Genomic DNA, 12,409 nt, shown 5'->3' with positions numbered 1-12,409 from the left:
TCAGCGTTGGGTTTCTGGCCTTATGGCCGTCTATTCTGGGTTACTATCACCACGCTTTCTAGGCAGGGCATCGCATCGACGAAGACGGATCGTCAAATGGGATGTGAAGCCGGATGTCCTGTCTGCTAGCGTTTACTGGTGAATGTTAAATATTCGACAGTGACTTCCACAAGTGTGTGTGGGACAGCTACCTTCACTAGGTGCATGACTGACTTGGCATATGATTGGGGACGAAAAGTTGCTGAGCTACCTAAAGGTTAGAAAGTTGTGGGCCTTCACTTTGTGTTGGCCTCATCAATGGACGAATCAATAAAGAAAATGGAAATATTATTTATGTTTCATTTCTGGGCTAAACTGTTGTTTTATTAAAAAGTGTTTTTTGTGACAGAAGTGCATCTTCTTTGCTACAAATGTGGCATGGGGTTATGGATGCAATTTTCCGAAAAAGTAAACTGAAAATATTTATTAAAGTATAAAATCCTACCTCCCCTCTCCCCCTCCAGCCTGGATCCATGCCTGTCCCAGATCCAATATCTGTACCGCCTCGACCCAATTTGCACAACAAATGAGATGAACCTGCCAATTATTGTGCGTGAAAATAAAACCCAGGAAAACCCTGAACTGTAGTTAAGTCTTGCTCTAGCTGGCAGTGGATATAAATACCAATTATCTATTCGTATATCCTTGAGTCATTCACACTTAACATTCCCAACATAATTACTACTACTGTAGTCGAATACGATGATGTCACAGTCTCAGAAAGAAAAACAATAATTTCATTTTGAAGCGTGGTCACAGCATTTTCCTGGTCAATATAACACTGGTACAAGTTAAATATGGAATAAATAATTGGAAAACAATCACTAGTTCATAATATCACAACCCCCCCCCACCCCCCCTTAGTGATGGAATGCAATGTGGCCTGCATCCGTTCACAGCAAGGTTGTTGTTTTGTTTGCCATTATAAAATGTCGATTGCTTTGTAAGCTTTATAGGAACACTGCAATGGGCTATATGGTATCAATTCCTGCATCCTATCGGGGTGACACAAAGGAGACCAAAAGCAGTCTTGTGGCCGAAAGCATGATGTCACTTAAACCCAACTGCGCCAAGCTTGAGGCCTTATCCCTCAAGACAGGCTCCTTCATTCAAACAAGCAAACAAAACAAAACAAAAACCAGTACAAGAAACGTAACATCTCTCTACGACCCACACTAAATGCAAGGTGGTTCAAAAATGTGTGCAATGCAGATCATAAGCCATGACATGGATAGCAGATGGCTTACCCGGACGGGATATGAGACACCAGGCCCCAATATCTTGTCATCAGCGTGCAGCCATCCACACGTAGGCTTGTTCACAAAGCTGCCGTTTCGGTTCCAGTCTTCACCGCCAAGGTGTACGCCTGCAACCCGCGTCTTGCGGCCCGCTGCCAGTTTATTCATCATGACAACCTGGGAAGAACGCATGATTGGTGGATGGAATGGCCGATTTTTATGTTTGCTACCCTATACTGTTCCCCTCTAAACCCTGTTGCCCACCCCATCAGACAATGCAAGGAAATGAGCAATTATTTTAATCTGACCCTGCAGCATCCTCAAGGCAGATTCCGATCAGACATTCCTATGCAAGACCCTGGAGAGCACACTCAACTTTACTTACGCAACACCAATATTACAAATATAATAATCTCACGTGTCAGCATATTTGTAAAAGACTACTCACTCGGACAAAAGCCTCCACATTACAAACATGAAAAGTGATCCTCTATATATATGAAGGTTTGAATTAAGCAACTTGGGTAAAGGTTTTAGATGAAAGCAGAAAGTATGACATCTGGAGTTTGGCTGGGCCACTGCTCTTTATGATCCCTCATAGGAGATGAGAAACCTGCAACTCAAAGTGAAACAGTAAGAGCCTCAGTAAAACCAAATGCACAACAAATGACCGACCAGGGTATGGAGCACATTACAAGAAGATCCGCAGCATACTCGGTGGCAAACATATATATGCATGAAGTCTAAGGAACTGTCCGTAGAACTCCAAAATAGAATTGTGAGGAGGCATAGATAGGGGGAAGGGTAGAAAAACAATTTCTAGAGGTTTCATAGTTCCCAAGAGCAAAGTGAGCTCCATCATTAGGAAATGGAAAGAATATGGAACTACCCAGACTCTTCCTAGAGCTGGCCATCCGACCAAACTGAGCAACTGCGCAAGAAGAACCTCGGTCAGGGAGGTGACCAAGAACCCAATGACCACTCTGACAGAACTACAGAGTTATTTGGCTGAGATGGAAGAACCTGCCGGAAGGACGACAGTCTATGCAGCACTTCACAAATCTCAGCTTTATGGGAGAGTGGTCAGACTGAAGCCACTCCTGAGAAAAAAAAGCACATGACAGCACGTCTGGAGTTTCCAAAAAGGCATGTGAAAGACTCAGAGCATGAGGCAAAAGATTATGTGGTTTGATGAGATGAAAATTGAACTCTTTGGCCTGAATGTAAAGTGCTATGTCTGGTGGAAATCGAGCACAGTTTATCACCCATCTAACACTATCCTTACCATGAAGCAAGGTGGTGGCAGCATCATGCTATGCGGATGCTTTTCAGTGGCAGGGACTGCGAGATTTGTAAGAATACAGCAAACAATGAATAAAGCCAAACACAGGCAAATCCTTGAAGAGAACCTGCTTCAGAGTGCAATATACATTATACTTTGGTGAACATTTATGTTCAAACAGGACAATGACCCCAAACATACAGCCAAAGCAACACTGGAATGGCTTCAGAACAAGAACGTGAAAGTCCTTGAGTGGCCCAGCCAAACTCCAGATTTGAATCCCATTGAGAATCTGTGGAAAGACATGAAGATTGCTGTTCACCGACACTCCCCATCCAACTTGAGCAAATATGCAAGGAAGAATGGGAGAATCTCCCCAAATCAAGATGTGCAAAGCTGATACAGACATAACCAAGAAGACTCGAAGCTGTAATCACTGCCAAAGGCGCTTCCACACGGTATTCACTCAGTGGGGTTGAATACTTGTGTAAATTAGATATTTCTGTATTTCATTTTTAATTGTTTTGTAAAAATTTCTAAATTAAATTTCCACTTTTGACATTATGGGGTATTATGTGTTGATCAGTGTCAAAAAAAACCTCAATTTAATCCATTTTAAATTTAGGCAGTAACACAAAATGTAACACAAAATGTGGAAAAAAGTCAAGAGGGTGTGAATACTTTCTAGAGGCACTATAAATGGTCACATGATTGTGTACACATTTATGAAGATGGCACCATTGATGTGTACAACTATGTAAATGGTCCCATTGATGTGTCAAAGTTTATGTATGTGGTCACATGGATTTATTTTTTATTCATATGAATTATGCAGCCTGTGGCTGCTTGGCTGCATCATATTCTGGGACCTCGGAAGGATGGCAGGCTGATTTGATCCGCCTGGTGTTAATTCATCGGCATGACAGGGGCTTGAACTCAAGACCCTAGAATTTTAAGCCAGCTACCTTAGCCGTGAAGCTAACAGCAGGCTTGTCACATGGATGTGTACAGGTTTATGTAAATGGTTTCATGGATGCGTGCAAGTTTCTATAAAGTGAAATTGCTGCCTCAAAGCTTGAAAATGAAATCCAGTTTATGCTTCTGTAAAAGGTAACTAAAAGCTTAACATCACCAACACCATGAAGGCCACCAGATTGTCAACCAATGTTGTTGTTTTTTTTTAATAACACCAAACGAAGGATAGAAATAAGCAGAGCTAGAGACAAGAGCAGAAATGGAAGAAGAGAATTGTCGAACAAGTCGAGACAAGAAGAAAGTAAAAAGGAAGAAAGGCCAACAGACAACTGTATTTCACAATGATTGCATATCATTCCTATGTTATGATTGTCCAGCCTGGGTTTGAATCCCGACCCAGATATAAACTGTCATCCAGGTGTTTCACAAGCAGGGAGGTTCATCAATGCGTATGCCTTCCATCGGATGGACGTTAAACGGGGTCTGCCAGCATTCGTTGGTGGACGTTAAAGATCCCACGGTGTCCTTCGTGAAGAGTACGCGAGTTATGATGGGCCCCGTGAACAAATTACAAATTCTAAGGGGATCGCATCTGTAGCACACCTGTGCATCAGTAATGATGCAACCAGCAGACTGAATTCAGAAGTGAATCCCAGTTCAACATGCATTTGCCAACAAAAACCTCATGGAGAATAATTATATTAACAATAATAACATCAATAACAATAGAGCAAAGACAGGATGGCCAATCAATCAATCACAAAGAAAAAGAAAACAGCAAGATCAAAATTATTTATAAAAACATTTTCTTTTAAATCCTCCATTTTAAATAAAATGCTGAAATTCAGCTGCAACATTGGTAGCTTGATAAGCCAAATAAAATCAACACAACAAATCGGTTTTCATGATCCATACACGTCTCTGACAAACAATTCAAGCAAACTGCAGAATCAAGAAACGCCATTTTGGAGACGACGCATGGGTGCAGCTGTTACACTGTGGTGATCCCATGGTATCGGCAATGTCTTATTGATGTGCAAAACAGAAAAATGGTCTTGAAGTAATCCAGAATGACCGAAGTTCATGTCGCAATAATACCCTCGAAATACAACAGCAGCTTTGGTGACCGTACAATAAAAGGTCAAATTTGAATGTGGATGGAAACCGAAGTTTAAAATAGCATTGCTTCCATTTACAAGCAAGTAAACAAATAAGGAGTCAAACAGAAACCAATTTCTCAGGGTGAAAGGGAAAGCAAAATAAAATAAATGAAAAAAAATATGAAATCCCCACAGTGAATGGTGAACTCTCACACCTTTGAAAATCTGTCAAGACGTTAAATCACCAAATATACATGACAAGAGGTAACAAGAGATCACTCTCTCTTGAATGACATTACACCACATCCACCAATCCATTCCCACCTCTGTGGCATCCTTCCAAACACCCCCCAAAGCACCCGATGCATGGCGGCCATACCTGTGCTGCCCACACTGAACCCTCCATATACCGCACAATTCTCCCACAATCGGAGCTCTGCTTTTTGACTTTTTCCATCTGCTCCATGGGCCCGCTGCTCGTTGAGCTGCGCCCCGCACTGGTGTTCGAAGGTCGTGGTCCAGAGAAGCCTGGCAGAAGAACAGACAAGGAAGCCTCTTTTCCTGACCTCCGCTCTGCATGAGAGGCGTCTTCATTTGTGCCGCTGCTGTTAGCGGCTTCTCCGGCCAAAGGCGGCACTTCGGATAAAGCTCCGTAATCACCGTCACAATGTCTTGAAACGTTGTCACGAAAGCGGCTGTACTTGCTCCTCTGGAGCATGTTGGCAGGCTTTGCAGCCCCAGCAGTTGTAGTGGAATGACCTCGGCCACTGTCGCTGTTTGAAATGTCGCGAAGAGTGAAGATGAGGTCTTGTGTGAGTTTACTACATAGAAATTCACCAGAAATCTTGCGACGCACATGCCCTCATTGCTGGGTAGACATCGCCACGAAGCTGACGCTTTAGGGGGGCGGAGGGGGTGGGAGTGGATTGTAAAGACTGAGGAGGCGTGCAAGAGGAGAGGCAATAGGAGAGAGAGGGAGAGGAAGAGAGAGAGAGAGAGGGAGAGGAAGAGAGATAGAGAGAGGGAGAGAGAGAGAGAGAGAACGGTTTATGTGAGAAACGGACAATGGGTGTGAGAGACAGAGACAGGAGTACAGAGGGAGAGAGAGAGAGAAAGAAAGCTCGATGAAATAAATAAAGGAGACACGCAAATACAGGAAAGCACAGAGGTCGGTCGGGTGGGCGTGGGTCTCGAAGGAACGAGTAGAAAGCACCCAGTGGAATGGCAGCCTTTCTGTGAATGTCAAAAGCACAGCTTTCTTGAACAAGGACGATGCTGTGCCTCAGTCTTTAATCAGTGTGACCACTGCCTTCCAAACACTAGCTGTGGTTCAACATAGAGCTTCCATTGGGTAGCGTCAAAAAGATCTGCTACAGCTCACCAACACCCACCTGCAGGGTTTAATGCAATTACATCCAATACAATTTGATGAAGCAAATATGCCACTGCCCAATTAAAACCCACCCTATTCACAATCTTCCATTTAAAGCATTCCTTCTGTCTTTACTGATAATGTAATACGTGTCGAAGAGGATATACATCAAGCTAAGGAAAGACTGCCACCAGTGCCAAAAACAACAACACCTTTCTCTGAGAACAAGACACACCAAAAATCTTTCAAGCCAGGAAGCTTAATGGATGTCCCAAATGCTAAGGGTTCCAATTCCTGACACTTGGACACCAAAGGCAAATACATTTCACAAATGGTGTACAAATAAGTTTCACAAATGGCGTCCGCAAAGAGAGAAAGAGCCTGCCTGGGTCGAAAACACAGGGTGAAACAGTATGCCGATCAGCGTGGGCATTCCACTCTATGAGTGGCAGGAATTCGGAAGGGGGTGAGGAGACAAGGCGAGCCCGTACACGTGGGCCAGAGGACAGCGTTCAACGGACAAATGGAACGAGCCTGCTGTCTAACCAACAACAGTCTCTCGTGCGGGTGCTGAGCAGGGTGTTGTTAGCGCAATGGCTATTTTGCCCTTCAGAAAAGAACATTCTGGAAAAAAAGATGGGCAAACCAGGCATGTGCGGCAATGAGTCATGTTTTCACATACAAACATGCAGATGGACGCATACACGCTCACACATGCATTTCAATTATTAACCCCAGCCTGCCCGGAGAGAGGTAGGCATCATAGTGGAGGTTGGGGGGTGGGGGGAGGGGGGGTTAAAAGCCCACTCTTCACATTATCTATCTAAATGGGAAGTACCATATGGCAAGGTGTGTGTTGATACAACATGATTTAATGAATCTACAAATTGAAACAATTTGAAGAGCCTGTTTGGAATTCCCATCTAAAGTGACCTTCGAGATTCCATTATCATATGACGTTTTAAGCTCCTAGTCATCTCGCAACAAAAATTTTCTCTTTTGTAATGCATGTAGAGGATCCTTCATGACCAGCCAAACCTCAAGAGGAAATAAAACACAAATCACAGCATTTAGCACAAAAGAAAACAAAATGACAGAAATTTTAAGAAGGTGAAATAAAACCAGCTTGTCAACGTCACCAAGGACGACGTTCACGTCAAATGACAAGAAATAGCGTACAGTAGGAAAAAAAAGAAGAGACAATTAACCATTCTGAAGCTGCATCTCCAAAACGCCACAAAACGGCTAAATCAACCGAAGAATGTATTGCATCCACCAGCAAGTTTAAATTGAATATTTTTTTTTTTAACATTCTGCTATTCCAAAATGATTCCGTCTCGAATAGATGTCCCACCATCTCTGCCCTGGCTGTGCATTCACCTTTTTATATCAGCTATTTGTGAATGGGTTAACAAAGCAGCGGAGCAAGTACGTGACAAACACAATCTCAAAAATAAAAATAAAAAAGAGAAATGCAAATGCAGACGCAGCATGTTTGACGATGCAGAAATCGAGGAAGGAAATGAGGAAGGAAAATAGGAAAGGCCACAGGAGGCAAAAATAAAAAGGATAAAACAAAATGAGCTGCTGCAGAATTCTGAATGAATTTTAATGAATGGATCGGTAGGCTGTGAAAAGCTTGAATGAATTGCTGCATCCACGCACCTTATTGGATGCCTTGCCCATTGCTCAATGGTGCGCAGCCAATCACATCATGGCATTACCAACAGATCCCAGAAAAAAACGTCTTTCGGAGGCAATTTGTAGCGCACAACCTCCCCCCCTTCCCTTCGGTTCGCAACCAATCCATACATCCCTCGCTGAGCGCGACTGCCCATTGAAGCCTTTTTCCCATTCACAACGTGTCGGCCTGATAAAATTAGAGAGCTTCCTTTTTCCTCTCGGAATGAGGATATTGCACCTGCTGCAGACTACTTGGAACATATTTGGCACATTTTTAAACACTTGCATCCTGTCGTGATTAAAAAAAAAAACCCAATGGTAATGAAGTATGCCTTTCAAACACAGTGCTGAAATGGCAGTCAAATCGCAAAATCGCAACCCGCAGTAAAACACCCATCAAATACCCCTTACGGTTGCAGTACACATGGTTTTCATTGCCATTCAACGTTTTTCTCCACAATAATATTTAATGATTGCATTTATTTATTTTATCTCTAACATCATACATGCACTGCACCAGCACAGCTGCAAAGCGGCTTCACATGGAGGGAAATGCATAACATTATAAAAGGGCATTACAAGGGGGCATGCAGCAGGGCAAAGCTAGGTTACTGAATGAATGAATGAATGAATGATCGTTTTTTAAGGCCATTTTCCCCGCTAGAGCGGGGGTTAGCCTTGCGGGCCCCATGACAATCATGGTTCCCTGTTTGAGGCAATGTTTTTATGGCCGGATGCCCTTCCTGACGCCAACCCTTGGTTACGATGCGCAGGGATACGGTGTACCTATTCTAAACCGGGGTACACACCGTGATCATTCATCCCAGCAAGCTGGTACTCAATTTGCCGACCTCGGAAGGATGACAGGCTGAGTCAACCCCCCTGGCGTTAATTCAGCGATCGACCGGGATTCGAACCCAGGATCCTAGGATCCCAAGCCAGCACCCTAACCGCTAAGCCAACACCAGGGATTTAGGTTACTGCAGCATGAAAAAAGAAACTAGATCACAGGATAGCTGAGAGAATATTGTAGTGAAAATTAATATAAAATAATATAGATTATAGGTTACTGTTTATAATTTGAAGACGATATGTCCTCCGATTCAAAAATTCTCTTTTTTGTTGGAAGTTAAGGTTGCTTGGCTCACCCACTTCTGCGCTCAAGCATGGCTTTGAATCTCGACCCAACTATAATCCATAACTGGTGTTTCACAGGCACGTGATACATCATTGTGTGTGCCATCCCTCGGTTGGACATTAAAAAATAATCGGGACAATACCCTTGCGTGCTTACCTGGTAGAATAAAGCAGTATACTACACTGACTAAAGGCATTTTAAATAGTATCATGGTATTTTAAACTAAATTCAGTGGTTGCTCGGAGACAGGGCAGCATGTAGAATCATACGATATCAACGTGATCATAAGACTTTAAACAAACAAAAAATACCTATTTTAGGGGGCACCCTCCCTCCTCCCCTGCAGACCCCCATATATCCTGATTTTATTAATGCCGTGAACAAACTTTGGTACATCAAGGGTGATGAAGTTTCATCAAAATTGTGTGTTTAGTTTCAGAGAAGAGAACAAATACCTATTTTTGGGGGTCAAACCCCCAGCACACCTCCTTAAACCCTGATTTTTTTAATGCCGTGAACAAACTTTGGTGCATCACAGGTGATGAAGGTTGTGGTCAAGTTTCAATGAAATAGTGTATGTCGTTTCGGAGAAGAGAGCAAATACCTACTTTGGGGGGCTCAACCCCCCTGTAGAATTCCTTAGACCCTGATTTTTCTTATTGCCGTGAAACAAACTTTGGTACATCATGGGTGATGTCGGTTGTGGTCAAGTTTCATCGAAATAGTGTGTGTAGTTTCAGAGGAAGAAGCTAATAAGAAATTCCTATTTTCAGGGGTGGGGCAGAGGGGGTGGGGGATCAAACATGGACCCAATTTGATGCCTGATAGTGGTAGACCCCGATTTTTATGCCTCAGCCCCCAAAGATGGCCAGAGGCATTGTGTTTTCGGGTTGTCTGTCGGTCCTTCCGTCCGGGCTAAACCTCGTTTTTCTCAGCAACCATATGTCCGATTGAGACGAAACTTTCAGGGTAGGAGTGAAACCCATGCAGAATGTTTTTATGAGAATTGTGATGTCATATGTCACGTGGTATGGCAGCCATTTTGGATGAACCACAAATAATTTAAAAATTATTTCTTGGAAACTGCTGAATGGAAAAATTTTAACCTTGCCACATTGTCAAGTACTCCCAATGGGGAATAAAATCATAATAATATCACAGATGAAGTGGTATACCAGCCAAAAATGTTTTAATCAAATCCTTATCCGAAAAATCTGAAATTGCATGCACATGACATGACCAATTTGTATTGAAATATTACATTTATGACATCATAGGTCACATGGTTTGGCAAATATATATATATATATATATATATATATATATATATATATATATATATATATATATATATATATATACGTATATATTGTTGCGGACCGCGGATAAGGTGTTGATTTGCCGAGCGGATGGCGGCCGCGGCCCGAACTATTAACAATTACTAAGACCCGATTCCTTAAACGTGGGCCAAATCGTGCCACAGGTTTTCAATGGGGAAAAGACAAAGGCGACACGGATGTGAAGAAGAGGAAGACAGAAGTAGGAAATACGAATATAATTTATTTGCTATTTACAATCAAAAGAAACCAAGGAGAAGGAAGGATAATAAATTAATTTACAGAAGAAATCAAGGAGACACTGAAACTCTAGCTTAACGAAACAGGCTTAACTTATTACCCAGGACAGAACACACAAAACAAACTCATGTACATAAAAGGATGGAAGGACAGGACTCGTTTGGAGGGATGAGCAGGTGGGATCACAGGGCACAGCGAGCAGGTCCACTCCGGGCGGGAAGCGAGGAGCCGGCAGCTCCTTGTATTCGGCTTTACACCGCACACCGGCAGGGTCACTCGCTGCCCCGTCAGGGCTTCACGCGGCTGGTTGAAACGGGGCTGGTTGAAGCGGCTCTTTGTCAAAGGCTTTTCGTATCTCTCACGCAACAACCACCCAAAGGCTTTCCGTATCTCTCACGCAACTCCGGTGCAACTCTCAACTCTCTCCCGGTGGACTGCCAACTCTCTGACGCACCTGGACTCATCTGCCGTATCTCTGGTCTATCTTCCTTTAGCGATCGTCGCACCCTTCTCTCATACCTTCAGCGCGGGTGTGTCACGCCCTCGTCGGTTTCGGTACCGCCCTCCCCCCCGTGCTCTGTTTCGTGACCTTGTATGGCAATCCCACGGGCTTGTCTCCTTATTTTGGCATGGCGCCGACGGCACGCCCCTCGTGGCGAGCCACGGGCTTGTTTCCTTATTTGGGCATGGGGCTGAACAGCCCCGCCCTTCGTGGCGCGCCCTGGGCTTGCCTCTCCCTGGCGACCCCGCCCCTCCTGTTCAAACAGAGCACGGAGCACATATTCACTATAGCAGCGAAATGAGAGGGCGCGCACCCCACGCTTGTGAACTGCTTTACCCAGAGATGGAGAGTTTGGCTGGGAAATGGAATTATTGAAGGGAAGCTATTCTTAATTGATTCGGTGCAATGGAGTATTAATTAATGGAAGACACGGCCTTAACCTACATAGAATAAGGAAATAAACTACCAACAAGGAGGAAATCTATGATTGGCTAAACGTGATTGTTTATGACCTAATTACGGGACGCACTTTGACCTTTATACACAACTGGAGGAACGAGGGCGATATTTTTACAACAATTTACACAACAATAAAAAAACACAATTCTCATATCCACAACAATATACATACATATATTTTTTTTGTATACAAGATCAAGGCTCATGCAAGAGCTAACATTAATCACACAAAAAAAAACGGACACACAAAACATACAATAAAGGGAGCGGGCGACAAGTTGGGGAGAGAGAGGGAAGCACACACGTACAACAGCAGAGAACAGGGAAGTTCGGAAGATCTGTGGGAGGAAGAGGGCTTGGGGGGAAGATCTGTGGGAGGAAGAGGGCTTGGGGGGAGGAGCATGGGAAGGGGGGGGGGGGAGGTATAAAACACATGGACACTTCAAGGACTTCCAGGAAAGAAGTTGGTAATTCAAAAAAGTGGATCTGGGGTGAATTAACGGGGGTAGAAAAGATCAAGGTTTTGGATGGGGGAAGATAAGAGATGGTGGTGAACAGCTGTTTTAAAGACCTGGAGGGAGGAGTGGGATTGAAGAGAGTGAGGGAGTTTGTTCCAGAGGCGGGAGTAAAGAGGAATAAAAGAGTGAAGGTGAGCAGAGAGTCTTGATTTTGGCAATTTCACCAGAAGAGGGTTTGCGGCAGATCTTGTGCGACCCAAAAGGAATATTTGGGGGAGAGAGCACAGATAGAGCTGGGGGAGCTAGGCCAGATAGGAGTCAGTATAAGACAGAAAGACCACAGACCTACCTGTCTGCGGTGCGTGAGTGAGTGAAAGGCCCTCACAATCAGCTTCATCGCGGGAGATTCCAATGATTCTGAAAGCTTTGGTTTCAACAGCGTGAAGCCGAGCTAGGTGTGAGGCAGGAGAACCAGCCCAGAAGGGAGAGCAGTATTCTATTGAACTGCGGATGAAAGCCTTGTACGTGGTGAGGACCTCAAGTGTGCCAAGGAAGGAGTTCGCACAACGGAGGATGCCCAGTCGGC

General features: G+C 43.9%; 1 protein-coding gene across 9 annotated transcripts in view; it reads right to left on the bottom strand.

Annotated features, from left to right (window-relative positions):
- The window catches only part of SHC1 (SHC adaptor protein 1), a 170,294-nt gene that overhangs the window by 110,922 nt on the left and 46,963 nt on the right, over positions 1-12,409 (bottom strand). For 6 of the 9 annotated variants that reach the window (XM_068126930.2, XM_078785367.1, XM_068126925.2 and 3 more), the window contains one exon: positions 1,287-1,454. In XM_068126930.2, coding sequence (XP_067983031.1) covers positions 1,287-1,448 — 162 coding nt within the window. In that variant the 5' untranslated portion in view covers positions 1,449-1,454. Of the gene's footprint in view, positions 1-1,286; positions 1,455-5,013; positions 5,476-12,409 lie in introns of those variants that run through there. The other 3 variants (XM_068126922.2, XM_068126923.2, XM_068126924.2) reach the window with 2 other exon arrangements.

Source organism: Myxine glutinosa, chromosome 10, assembly GCF_964187855.1.
Source record: "Myxine glutinosa chromosome 10, kmMyxGlut1.1, whole genome shotgun sequence".
Classification (NCBI taxonomy): Eukaryota; Metazoa; Chordata; class Myxini; order Myxiniformes; family Myxinidae; genus Myxine; species Myxine glutinosa.
Note: the sequence above shows the minus strand (reverse complement) of the source record. Positions and strands in the feature narration are given on the sequence as shown.